This window comes from Nicotiana tabacum, chromosome 16 (genome assembly GCF_000715075.1).
Source record: "Nicotiana tabacum cultivar K326 chromosome 16, ASM71507v2, whole genome shotgun sequence".
In the NCBI taxonomy this organism is placed as follows: Eukaryota; Viridiplantae; Streptophyta; class Magnoliopsida; order Solanales; family Solanaceae; genus Nicotiana; species Nicotiana tabacum.
Genome location: NC_134095.1, coordinates 857,967 through 871,835, shown reverse-complemented (window position 1 = coordinate 871,835; position 13,869 = coordinate 857,967). Strand labels below are relative to the sequence as shown.

The 13,869-nt window shown below is 35.8% G+C and overlaps 2 protein-coding genes across 4 annotated transcripts; one reads left to right on the top strand and one right to left on the bottom strand.

Annotated features, from left to right (window-relative positions):
* The first annotated feature begins 283 nt into the window (after nucleotides 1-283).
* Nucleotides 284-10,156, top strand: LOC107790675 (beta-galactosidase 5-like). Of its 3 annotated transcripts, none has more exons than XM_075232530.1 (17): nucleotides 284-564; nucleotides 5,696-5,791; nucleotides 5,900-6,012; nucleotides 6,131-6,197; nucleotides 6,432-6,524; nucleotides 6,636-6,779; nucleotides 6,899-6,987; nucleotides 7,078-7,183; nucleotides 7,304-7,391; nucleotides 7,623-7,741; nucleotides 7,827-7,991; nucleotides 8,120-8,298; nucleotides 8,453-8,672; nucleotides 8,885-8,995; nucleotides 9,096-9,209; nucleotides 9,491-9,693; nucleotides 9,818-10,156. In XM_075232530.1, exons 2-17 carry the CDS (start codon nucleotides 5,696-5,698, stop codon nucleotides 9,927-9,929), a joined length of 2,019 nt encoding a protein of 672 aa, XP_075088631.1. In that variant the 5' UTR covers nucleotides 284-564; the 3' UTR covers nucleotides 9,930-10,156. The 3 variants fall into 3 exon arrangements, with proteins under 3 accessions (XP_075088631.1, XP_075088630.1, XP_016468115.2); XM_075232529.1 differs by lacking the exon at nucleotides 284-564 and adding an exon at nucleotides 5,237-5,337; XM_016612629.2 differs by lacking the exon at nucleotides 284-564 and having other exon boundaries at nucleotides 5,548-5,791.
* A 972-nt stretch (nucleotides 10,157-11,128) lies between these two features.
* On the bottom strand, nucleotides 11,129-13,314 carry LOC107790674 (thioredoxin H-type 1-like). Its single transcript, XM_016612627.2, has 3 exons — nucleotides 13,119-13,314; nucleotides 11,591-11,713; nucleotides 11,129-11,497 (listed from the first exon to the last, which is right to left on the bottom strand). Exons 1-3 carry the CDS (start codon nucleotides 13,215-13,217, stop codon nucleotides 11,348-11,350), a joined length of 372 nt encoding a protein of 123 aa, XP_016468113.1. The 5' UTR covers nucleotides 13,218-13,314; the 3' UTR covers nucleotides 11,129-11,347.
* Between the last annotated feature and the right edge of the window lie 555 nt (nucleotides 13,315-13,869).

Here is a 13,869-nt window from a genome sequence, read left to right as displayed (position 1 = left end):
TACTTTCGATGCATAACATAAAAATATTATAACAAATATCCCATATATAAAGGTTATTGACACTTATTTTTTTGGGGGTGATCTTGGACAACATGCACATGAAATCGAACGGCATAGAAATTGAAATTACCTATACTTATTATTATCATATGAAACTACACTCTACTTCTATTATTTGAGAAGGCTCCTATTTATGAACATAGGACTTAGGGAAACTGCATTAATGGCAAGAAGAATCCAAACAGCACCATATATAGTTGCCATTCTGCTGATTACCGTTCTTGACTCGTGTTATTCCTCTGTTCTTCCACCGTTTCTTCTCAGCTTTATTTTCAAAAAAAAAACTTCCCTCCTCTTTAGATTTCTTATTCAGTGAAAAAATAGTGAATAGACAAAAATGGAGACAAGCTCAGTTTCCAAGTTCTTCATAGTTTATACTATTTCATTGCTAATGGTAGCTCAGTTGATTTGGTGCAAAGTCACTTATGATAAGAAGGCCATTATTATTAATGGCCAAAGAAGAATTCTTCTTTCTGGCTCCATACACTATCCCAGAATAGGGCTGTATTTTGTCCCGGGCCCGGGCCTTAGTGGGCCTAACGGGCCGGGCCTCGCGGTCCCGGGCTTCGTGGTCCCGGGCTCTGGCGGTCCCGGGCCTGGCGGTCCCGGTCTTCGTGGGCCTAATGGGTGGAACCGGCCCGTGACGGGCCTAAGCCCACATGGTCCTGTGCTTAACGGGCCGGGCTCGTGGGCTTCGCGGGCCTAGCGGGTTTTTTTTTTTTTTTTTAAAGACAATTTCTTGTAGTATCATGGCTATATTAATATGTAGTATATATGTATATCTAATTATTAAAGTGCTTGACGAAAAAGAAAATAACAAAACAATAGTAAAACACTAAATTGTCATGCATAAATATCACTTCTTGATATTATATTGTATCTTATGTATATATATTCTCTTATATATTTTCTTTTAGTATATATATTGTATCTTATGTATATATTGTAGCTTATAAATATATTTTCTTGTAGTATATATATTGTATATTATGTATATATTGTAGCATAATATATTTTCTTGTAGTATATTATATTGTATCTTATGTATATATATTCTCTTATATATTTTCTTGTAGTATATATATTGTATATTATGTATATATTGTAGCATAATATATTTTCTTGTAGTATATATATTGTATCTTATGTATATATATTCTCTTATATATTTTCTTGTAGTATATATATTGTATATTATGTATATATTGTAGCTTATAAATATATTTTCTTGTAGTATATATATTGTATATTATGTATATATTGTAGCATAATATATTTGCTTGTAGTATATTATATTGTATCTTATGTATATATATTCTCTTATATATTTGCTTGTAGTATATTATATTGTATCTTATGTATATATATTCTCTTATATATTTTCTTGTAGTATATATATTGTATCTTATGTATATATTGTAGCTTATAAATATATTTTCTTGTAGTATATATATTGTATATTATGTATATATTGTAGCATAATATATTTTCTTGTAGTATATTATATTGTATCTTATGTATATATATTCTCTTATATATTTTCTTGTAGTATATATATTGTATATTATGTATATATTGTAGCATAATATATTTTCTTGTAGTATATTATATTGTATCTTATGTATATATATTCTCTTATATATTTTCTTGTAGTATATATATTGTATCTTATGTATATATTGTATCTTATAAATATATTTTCTTGTAGTATATATATTGTATATTATGTATATATTGTAGCATATAAATAATTCTAAGTATAGACAAAGAAATATTGCGAAAAGAAGCTCATGGGTAGAAGCAATAAATTTTATTACCAAAAAATGACATATCTTTCTTAGTCATCCTTCCCCCAATGGAATGAGCACAACAAGGTACTAATACCACCATTAGAAGGAAAAAACTAAGGAAGATGTGCCAAAATACAAGTTACATATTATTCTATGTATTATCTCTAACAAATCTCATAAATCCTTCAAGGTTCGGAGGAGGTTGCGTTGGTGGTGGTGGAAAAGAAGCTTGTTCATCACCACTTCCGGGCGAAGCCGAATCCTCCGTAAGTTCCGCTATCATTTCTTCATAAGCTTCATCTATCGCCGGTTGTGCTTCTGCAATTCCAAAGTTTCTTCTTTCCGAGCGGATCCAATCTCTAAACAATACTGATTTTTCCAAGCTATCCCTCATAGACGCTCTATGATCACCTATTTGCAGTCTTGCTTGACTGAAAGCGCTCTCTGATGCAACAGTTGAAGCTTGAATTGATAAAATATCCCGAGCCATCCTTGCAAGAACAGGAAAATGTTTTTCCCTTGCCTTCCACCATTCCAAAAGATCAAAAGAGCCGTCTGGATTCTCCTTTTCAAGTCCCTGAGACAAATAAACTTGAAGCTCATTTAGATGTGAAGTTTCATCATAATTTTCACCTTGAGACCCCTGAACTCCGTCCAAGATTTAAGAGCTTTTAAGCCCGCAACTCTTTTAGAGGATTGTGAGCTAGACGAAGTAGGGGTTGGAATAGTTGGCCTAGCATGCTCTAAGGCAAGTTGATAAGCATTATAAACTGTTTGAGCGTTAATCTTAATTGAAGCTTTTGCATCTGCAAGTGTCGCAATTTCCTCATTTGAAAGATCTAAAGCCTTATAAATATTTGAATACCAAAAATGAGGACCTCCCAATTTCATTGTAGGATTTAGCATTGCAGCAAGACCATAAATAGGAGGGATAGGAAAAAAATATTTTTTAAACTTTTGTTTCATTTCATTTATAGCAAGTTCATAAATATCCCCACCCTCACTAAATTCAACAAACAAATCAGATAGTGCTGCAATATAAACTAAACAGTTTGAAATAGTAGGATAATATTGCCCAGAAAATGCATTTGTTGCAATTTGAAAATGTTCTAAAAAATCTAAAAGAATTTTAACATTAGTCCAATCTTGAGTGGTAAGCATTTCATCATCATCTTCACCACCTACCCGAGAATTAAACGTTGCATTAATTGGGTTTCTATATTCATATGCTACTACTAAACTTTCGTACATACAATTCCATCTAGTCGGGCAAGGTTTAGGAACCTTTCTTTCTCTAAGGCCATATTCATCACATTTTTTAAAATACTCTCTAAGTCTACTTCTACGGTTTGAATAAAAAAGCCAATTAAGAGCCATTCTAACCTTTTCAATTTCTATGTTTAATATTCGCATACCATCACCGACAATTAAATGATAAATATGACAAATACATCTAACATGGAAAATATTAGTAAATGCAGGATTTAGTGTTGTTGTAAGCATGCCTATAGCACTGGTGTTACTAGAAGCATTATCCATTGAAATTGCCATTATTTTATCGCTAAAGCAAAAATATCTACAAATATCTGCAACAGTGTTAGCTATAAATTTACCTGTGTGACGCGAATTAATTATTCTATATGCAATTATGCGTTTTTGCATTATCCATTCTTCATCTATCCAATGACTTGTAACAGTTAGGTAATCACAATCATTACCACTTCTACCAATATCAGTAGTAATAGAAATCCGATTAGGTATATGAGTAAATAAATAACGCAAATATTGTTCATATTCATGTTTGAATTTATAAATATCACTCTTAACTGTTGCGCGAGGCCAACCTTTATAAGTAGGATTAAACACTCTTCTAATATAATGAACCCAATTAGGATTAGAAGCAAAAGTATAAGGTAAGCACATAACAGTAATCATCTTTGCTAATTCTTCACGATCTCTATTTGGATCGTAATATAAAATACCTCCAGTGACAGTGTTAATTCCTGGTTGAACTAGATTTGAACCTGTACTAGGGTTAATCGCAGAATCTACACTTGTCCCCTCTAGATGCGCTTTCATTTGAAAAAATCTAGCCTTATCTCTAGGGTGTGTTTTTATGTGCCTAGTCAAACTACCTGTGCCGCTACGGTCTCCTACATATTTATGCGACATTAATTTCCCACAAGTTTTACACTTAGCCTTATTTTTTCTCTTACTTGAGTAAAAAAATTCCAAACTAATGATGTTTCTAAGCGTTTAGCAGGTTCTCTATTAAAAGTAGGAGTTTCTACAGGTGGGTCGACCGGTGCATCACTTGGGTTATTAAGAGGACTAGTAGGTGTATCATCTAAATCCGGTGCTTGAGTTTCATCATCATCCTCATTTTCCTCATTATTTTCTAAGATGGTTTCATTAGGATAAAGAGCATTCATAATTTCATCATCTAATCTATCACCTGGTGCAACATTATGATAAAATTCACTATCGGTAAATTGAAAACAAGGGTGATCACTATCAAGAATTACGGAAGGAGGAGGACGTCTAGGTTGGCGACTACTTTCAACTTGCTTATCTTTTCTAGGTCGGGGAGCCGGGGAAGGGTAGTTGGTTGGCCACTACTTTCACCGGTTTTATCTTTTCCTTTACCAAACATTTTTTTCAAAGTAAATGCCATATTAATTATAATTATGCAAACTAAACCACACAAAAATATATTATAAAAACGTAAGAGTTGAAACGAGTTTACCGGATTGCCGAACAACTTCTTGAAAATTGAAAATCGTTGAACACTTGAAAACTTCAATTCAACAACTTCACAATTTTTCACGAAATTTCAACAATAAATTAAGTAATTGTAGTAGAGAGATTGAGAGAGATTGAGAGATATTGAGAGATATTGATGAATTGGTGAATAAAAATGAAAGAATGAGGGGGTATTTATAGTTGAGAAATGGGGAAAAGTGTAATTATATAAAGTTTGGGGTTAAAATAAAGTTTGGGGGCCAAATGGCCATTTTTTTAACTTAAAAAACGGTCATATTTTCAGCCCAAACGGCTAGATTTTAAATATGGCCGTTTGATTTTTTTTTTTTTTTTTTTTTTTTTAAAATAGCCGTTGGGCCCGCCAGGCCCGCCAGGACCGGCCCAGGCCCGCCTGCCGGTCCCGGGCCAAACGGTCCCGGGCTCGTGGGCTCAACCATGGAGACCAGCCCGTGACGGGCTCAGAGGCCCACCAAGACCGGCCCACCCAGGACCGGCCCACCAGGCCCACCAGGCCCGTTAGGACCGCGGGCCCGGTCCGGTCCGGTTCAGGCCCGGCCCACCGAGCAGCATTATCCCAGAAGCACCCCTGAGGTACTCTCCCATTTTCATAGCCCCCCCCCCCCCTTCCCTCCCCCTCCCTTTCTTCCCGATCGTCCTTAATTGTACCATGTTCCACCACGCCCCGCATGTGTTAGCTTGATTCCTTTTCTTGGTCCAAACACGTGTAAATTCTTTTTGCTATGGGTGGCGGATGAGATTTGAATCCGGAAATGTGCCTTTGCTCTTATACCATTTTAGATTATGTGTACATTTATCTAAAGTTTAAACTGAGAACACACTTTTAATTATTTTAATTGTATTATGTCTCAACAGTTTTGCCGAACCCAAGTTGCTTAGGACTGAGGCATAGTTGTTGTTGTTTATGTCTCAATAGTTTTGGCCGACCCCAAGTTGCTTGGGACTAAGGCATAGTTATTGTTGTTGTTTATGTGTCAACAGTTTCCATTACTATATTCTTGGACGGATAATGTTACTCTACTATATTAATAAGGATAAATTTTAATTAAATGGGTGTTTTGCAGATGTGGGAAGATCTCATAAACAAGGCTAAAGATGCAAACTTGGATGTCATTGAAACTTATGTTTTTTGGAACATACATGAACCTTCCCCAGGCAATGTGAGTGTTTCAATTTGCCCACAAAGACTTAGCTTCTTACTGCTGAAAGATGTCACCTTTATTTCTGCTAGCATATTGCTACTAATATGCTATGTTTCTTTTGGACAGTATGATTTTGAGGGGAGATATGATCTTGTAAGGTTTATAAAAACTGTGCAAAAAGCTGGCCTTTATGCACATTTGCGCATTGGACCTTATGTTTGTGCTGAGTGGAATTTTGGGTAATAGATTGTCTTTCCCCTTTGTTTTTTGTTCCTAGTTCCCCTTGTTATTTCTTTGATTTTCTTGGTTAATTTCAAGAATGAGTTCATGATTCTATATATCTTTCATCTACTGCAGAGGATTTCCTGTATGGTTGAAATATGTTCCTGGTATCAGCTTCAGAACCGATAATGAACCTTTTAAGGTTTGTCCGTCATAACAGTAGAATCACAAAACTATCTTTTGTCACATTAAAGTAACTAAACATTACCCGTTATTATGCAAACAAAGCACCAATTTTGCCGATATTTGAACATGTTTGTTCGTAGCATCATTGTTTCTGTTTGTTTTTGACTCTGATAAATATAATGTGGTAATAAATTGATAGATTCTGATCATGAGTTGCAGTAATGACATTTCAATTCTTTTTGTTGTAAAGGCGGCGATGCAAAAATTCACCCAAAAAATAGTTGAGATGATGAAGAGTGAAAGACTGTTTGAATCCCAAGGAGGTCCCATTATACTGTCTCAGGTATGAAACTGACACAGTAGTGGTGCTTTGAAACTTATCGAACTTCTGTTTTCTGAATGCATGATATATTGCACAGCTGTTCTGCAAGTATTCTAAATTTGTTTTGGTTAGATTGAAAATGAATATGAACCAGCAAGGAAGGCGCTTGGAACGGCTGGCGAAGCATATGTCCAATGGGCTGCACAAATGGCTGTTGGATTAGATACTGGAGTTCCCTGGGTTATGTGCAAAGAGGATGATGCCCCTGATCCTATCGTGAGTTTTCTTCACCTTATTCTCAGTTTTGGTTATTCACTTATACATTGTTATCTCGGATTTAGGAATAATGTTCTTGAAACCATTGACTGAGGATTCTAAGCATGTGTCTTGATCAGATAAATACATGCAATGGTTTTTACTGTGACGAATTTTCTCCCAACAAACCTTACAAGCCAACTATGTGGACTGAAGCTTGGAGTGGCTGGTAATTATCTTGTTTCTCAAAGACTTGAGTAATGCAAATATATGCTCATTTTTATGAACTGATTCTCATATTCTTCTTTGTTGAGAGAAGGTTCACTGAATTTGGTGGCACTATACCTATGAGGCCAGTTCAAGATTTGGCATTTGCGGTTGCACGGTTCACACAAAAAGGTGGCTCATTTGTTAATTATTACATGGTAAATGAACTTCCTCAGCAAAAAGAAAATGCAACATTCATATTGAACATGTTATACATGATCTTGATTGACGTAACTATTTCTTCGCTTTCTTGCCTTAACTATTCCTTCTTTTCACAGTTTCATGGGGGAACCAACTTTGGACGCACAGCGGGAGGACCTTTTATAACAACAAGCTATGATTATGATGCTCCGATTGATGAATATGGTGAGATTAATCAGTTTAGTCCACATTTTTCAGCAGAATTAAAGCTTATCATGACTAGAAAGTCCTTTTGTGCATGAATATGGACACAGAATCAAAGTTATATATTAGTTCACGTTATCATTATCACTACGAAGACAATGTTTAGGGCGTGTCCTTTTATTTCATGACATAATCAAACTCTAGATTGAACTTTTGGTTATCAGCTAACTTCTTACCCTCATATTTTATCAGGTTTGATCAGGGAGCCTAAATACAGCCATCTAAAGGAGCTCCACAAGGCGATTAAACTATGTGAACAGGCTTTAATATCCTCAGATCCCACTGTTATTTCACTAGGAAGCTCTCAGGAGGTTAGTCCTCAATTAATAAGGGTCAAAAATATTATATGTGTTTTACTATTTTGTGTTGCTGAATCAACAAAGTCATTTATTTTAGGCTCATGTATTCTCGTCTGGCAAAAGAAACTGTGCAGCATTTCTCTCAAATTACGACAGCAACTCTGCTGCTAGAGTAGTTTTTAACAACAAGCACTTTAATCTTCCTCCTTGGTCCATAAGTATTCTTCCAGATTGCAAGCATGTTGCCTTCAATACAGCAAATGTAAGTACCTTTTTAGTATAATGTGCTCTTCTCGTTGTCATTCAATCTATTTTTGCTGAACAGAATTACTAGTAGTTATGTGCTTTACCTTTCAGCTTAGTGATTTGAAACATCCTTTTCTTTCTAAGGTTGGGGCGCAAACTTCACAAGTGAAAATGATACCAACTGGTTCTCAGCTGCACTCTTGGGGGGCTTACAGCGAAGATGTATTTTCTCTAGAGGACGGTTCAACATTTGCAGCTAATGGACTATTGGAGCAGATAAATATCACCAGAGATAACAGTGATTACTTGTGGTACATAACAAGGTGAAGTTCATATATAAGCAGAAAATTCATCCAACATGAGTACATAAACCTTCTAATTACATCTAAATAATTTCTACTGTCCCAGAAATGTAAGTGTATTGCCAAAACTTCTGGGGCAAAACTTTCTCTAATATGATATTTACCTGTAATGCAGTGTTGATATTAGTCCCTCGGAATCATTTCTGCGAGGAGGACAGAAACCGACTCTCAGTGTCCACTCAAGTGGGCATGCAGTTCATGTCTTTGTAAATGGGAAACTTTCAGGATCTTCTTATGGTAGTCGGAGGGATACAAAGTTCACTTTCACAGGACCAGTTGATCTGCAGGCCGGAACCAATAGAATTGAGCTACTGAGCATTGCTGTAGGCCTGCCGGTTAGTTTCTCATTGTTACCACCTATAATACTTATCTACAAGAAAGGAGAAGGCAACTTCTTCTGATTCTTTCATTGCTGCTAGACTACCACTGTGTAATTAGTGATTCATTTCAGGCAGAAACAAATGTCATTCTACTTGTGTTACTCTATGCTGCTGGACTAATAGTTTTTCTATCTCAATTGAATTTAAATACTCTTGTTGACGTGAAGAATATTGGACTGCATTACGAGGAATGGAACACAGGAATACTTGGGCCAGTTGTTCTTCAAGGTCTCAACCAGGGCCATAAAGATTTATCGTCGCAGAAATGGACATACAAAGTACTGAATCTTACCAAACTTCCATTGTTTCTTTTGCTTTCAAAATATTGACAGTAAAGTTTCTTCGAAATATAATATGTTGTCGATACTCCTTAAACAGGTCGGATTGAAAGGAGAAGCAATGAACTTGATCTCTCATCATGGAGTGTCTTCAGTTGATTGGATTGGTGGTGCACTAGCTACCCAGGGACAGCAACCACTTAAATGGTACAAGGTAAAAAAAAATAGTGATAACTGAGAAGTTTACTTTAGGTTGTATTTTGTAGGAGTTATAGTCATGCTAGAGATTTATATTCCCGTAGAAAATATAGTGAATTAGTACTTTCTTATTTTTTATAATATCGGTTTGTGATGAGCTTAAATGGAGGGACATGTTTAGTAAAGATTCATATAGCAGACCCCAACTTGCATGGGATTGAGACATAGTTATTACTATTGTTTATAATAGGGATTTGTTGCTGGAACTTACGACTCGTCTTGGAATGTATGTTTCAGGCTTATTTCGATGCACCAGAGGGAAATGACCCTGTGGCCCTAGACATGAGAAGCATGGGTAAGGGACAAGTTTGGATCAATGGACAAAGCATAGGTAGATATTGGACAGCAACTGCTAATGGCAATTGTGATGCTTTCCACTATGCTGGAACTTACAGACAAACTAAATGTCAACTTGGTTGTGGTCAACCAACTCAGAAATGGTAGTTCTTGAAATTTTTATTAGTTCTGCCATCACTAGAAGCATGTTACTGCTTAAATTTCCTTTGTATCAGTAAATACACATTAGAATTTCCTAACTAATCGTTTGTCTATTCGGCTTCTCAGGTACCATGTCCCAAGGTCTTGGTTGAAACCAACAGAAAATTTGGTCGTCTTGTTCGAGGAACTAGGTGGTGATGTATCAAAGATATTGTTAGTGAAAAGGACAACTTCATGAGTTCAGTTAGTTTAGGAAACGTCTCCAGTAGGAAGGAATTCTGTAGGTTTTTGATTATTAGGGATAAATCCATGCTATAGAGTCACATTTCTTGGAAAAAGCCAAGATCTAGGAGAATTTCTGGTTTTACATCTATTAGAATATATACACCACTTTGCGTGGTGGATGGATGTATATGTTTGACGTCTTCTGTTCCCAGTCACAGTTTGGTGTCTCACATTCTTTCTGACATTGTGTAACCAATGACCTTCATCAAGAAAATAACTAGACAAAAGGTCTCAAGTCATATTTCATATCCATTTCTGAACGAGCAAAAGGGAATATTTATCACTGTCCTACTATAAACTGGATCTCTTGCAGTCGAAATGTAACAAAATACGGCTCCTGTCATATCGAGGGTCTACCGGAAACAACCTCTCTACCTTATGTCATCTCTACCTTCATAAGGTAGGGGTAAGGTCTGCGTACACATTATCCTTCCCAGACCCCACTTGTGGGACTTCACTAGGTTTGTTGTTGTTGTTGTTGTTGCGGCTCTTGTCATATGCAGCGGCAGCAAATTTTGGTTCCCAATGATTTTTAAACTTGTATCAGGCCAAGAAATGTTGCTTGTGCAAAGGATACACGCACACACACATTCAGAATTGCTCACATATGCTGATAATGTACTAAGAGCAGTGAAAGATGTATTAACTTGTAAATAAGTCCAGTGCTGTCGTAGCAAAATGGAAGCTTCACAAGAGTAAAGCTGGAAAATAGTCTTTTGATAGAAATGGTTATATAGCCTTGCACCATGTGCACATATCAGATTCCAAACCAAAACAAAGGTTCATAAAAGCATGATGTATAATCAACAAACAACAATTCATAGATCAAAATTCGATCCAGGGGAGTATATATGTTGCTTTATTTAGAATAAGCCATTATGCTTTGCCACTTTGCGTGGTGAATGTATATGTTGGTGCATCCTGTTCCTCATTCTAGTGAAATTTATGTTCAAACATAAATTCTAACTTCCAAAATATACTTGGACTTAAAACTTAAACACTATGTTTTACAATTTCAACCAAAGTTAATTGTCCAAACGCGTTCTCAAAGATATGCTGAGATGCTGGATAATGTACCGAGAGAACCAAACGTTCAAAGCAATTGTAAATAAGTCAGTGCTATCCAAGCAAAATGAGAGCTTCACAACAGTAGAAATCTGAAAATAGTCTTTCTGTAGAATTGGGCATATAGCCTAACATCAGTAACACCAAATGCACAAATCAGATTCCAAGCACCAAGACAAAGGTTTCACAAAAGCAATAAAAACATGGTGGATAATAAAACATACAATCATCCTTACTTTGAAGTTCGAACAAGTTACTTGGTTATTACAGAAGACAATACTAAATATGGGATTTGATTAAGGAGATTCATGCTGTCACCGTAGCAGGAGCAGCATGCTTCACTATGGTCTGCTGCAACTCCTCTTTTTTGGCACCAACAACCCTGTCCACTTCCTTCCCATCTTTAAGAAAGACAAATGTTGGCATTGCCTCCACACTCCATTCCTCCGCAACAGTCTACAAAAAAGTACCAAGAATCACAATCAATCGCTAAACATACTAGTCAAAGTACGATTATTAAGTTGATACAAAATTTGATTGGAGATGTACCTTCAGTTCATCAACATCAACCTTGAGGAATATAACATGGGGCATCTTCTTAGCAATCTCAGCAAGAATTGGGGCAATAAAACGGCAAGGGCCGCACCAGGAAGCAGTAAAATCCACCACCACCTGAAATAAAGAGTTGTTTTTTACATAAGTTCGATGAGTTAAAAGAGAAGATTTACCCCTAACAACTTTTGAAAATCTGAGGCATATTTAGAAGCTACCATCATTCTGCACTATAATTTTACCTTATCTAACAGCTAGGGGCTGATGTATAGTGCCACGGCTTATGTTCATCTAGTTAAAGACGGGGGCATATCTAGTGTAGGGAGTAAAAATTTATAAGTAAAAATACATTATAATTGTAAAAGTAGTAGACATAAACCCATAACTTTAAGAATAATGAGTTTTTAGATTAACCCATATAGTTTAAATTCTAAATACGCCTTTGGTTAAAGAGTTTGTAAAATGCATATGCCTATACTAGGTTTTGAATCCAATGTCACAAAGCAATAGTGATGTATAAGATAGATTTAAACCAGACAAGTTCTAAAAATCTGAGGTATGTTTAGGTGTACTACCATCATTCTATACTATATTTGGCGAAGCAACTAGGCTTGACATTTAGTACCTTCGGCTCAACTTATGTACAAACAATTAACTTTTTAATAAAATAGTACTTACACTAAGTTGGACTCTAATGTCACAATAAAAAACAATGGTTGCAATTATATTCATTCCACAGAGCTGATTTAAAATCCTAGATTAGCTCATCTTTAAACAACTAAATAATCAGAAAAGTAACAAAGGTAAGCATGATATCAACTTTATAATTGGGTCATGTCTTCAACAGAGATCGACTTATCAATTCTTCACATCCTCCGAAAGCGAAAAATTGCAGAAATATGACACCATAAGAGGTGGTCTTGAATTTTTGTGCCGGGCTTGGCGTAGCTGGTAAAGTTGCTACCATGTGACCAGGTAAAGTTGCTGGCTCGAGAGCCGTGGAAACAGCCTCTTGCAGAAATGCAGGGTGCAGCCGGCTGCATACGATAGACCCTTGTGGTCGGCCCTGCGCGCAGGGGGAGCTAAGTGCACGCCCTTTTTTTTCTTGCCTCATGGGCGAAACTTCAAGGTCGAAAGTCAAAAATAGCGACCTAGCTGAACTTTTTCGTCCAACCTAACAGCAACATAGCAACTATATCTAGCAATTTGTTCCAATATCGCAATTATGCGAATCAATATACTAACAGAAACATCAAATCAAAGGCAAACATGTTACAATTAACTGAAAACCAAACAACGAATATTAAAGGCTTAAACTTTAAGCAACAACAGAAACAGATCAGAAAAATGTAAGCAAACGAAACCCCAAAATCAACAAAGTCTCATACAATAAATCGCAACAACAAAAAAACCATTTTTAAAATCAAACAACAAACAAAAACCAGCACACAGAATATACTAACAAATAAGTCAAAGTAACAAAAGCAAAATTACTAAGAAAAAGTCAAAAGTAATAAAACCATACCAATTTCTTAGTCTCCACACCTTTCTGGAAGTGCTCGTTCCATTCCTCAATCTTGTGGCAGCCGAACACTTGTCCCTCCTCAGATGAAGCTGCAGCCATTTCTCACAAATTTCTTAGAAGCAAAAAAATTCAAACAACCAAACAAGCCCTTAACTTTAGCTCCTCGTAAAACTAACGCTGAATGAGAGTGTATTCCCAAGTAGAGACTTTTATATAGGGACAGGGAGGTAGTAAATTACCAAAATGTAACTGATTTTAAGCTTTATTACGAATTAACCATACGCGTCATAGTGTGAACACTTTACTCGGTCGGTCTAAATTTTTTGCAAATATCACATTAAGGGTCGTTTGGTAGTAGATATTGGAAAAAATAATTAGTTATACATCATACTTGGTATTATCATATGTATAAGTAATGCATAGAAAACTATGACATTAGTAATATCAAGGCTATTAATACATGTATTAGTATGGTTAAAGACAAAATTGTCCTTAAAGTCCCTTAAAGCTAAAGAATATGAAGAATATTTTTCTTAAAAATTATGCAATGCATTATTTGTGAAAGATTCCTGTGAAAAGTTTCATTAACACGGAATTCGTGTCGAGTAGAAGACTCACAAGAGGCTGTTGAAACCAGAAGAGGTCTTTATTTTCATTTTTTTTATCCTATGGATTGTTTTATAGCGGTACGATTACGATGCTTGCTCCGAATGGAAGAGAGACAGAAGAAATAAGATAAGTAATTAATTTA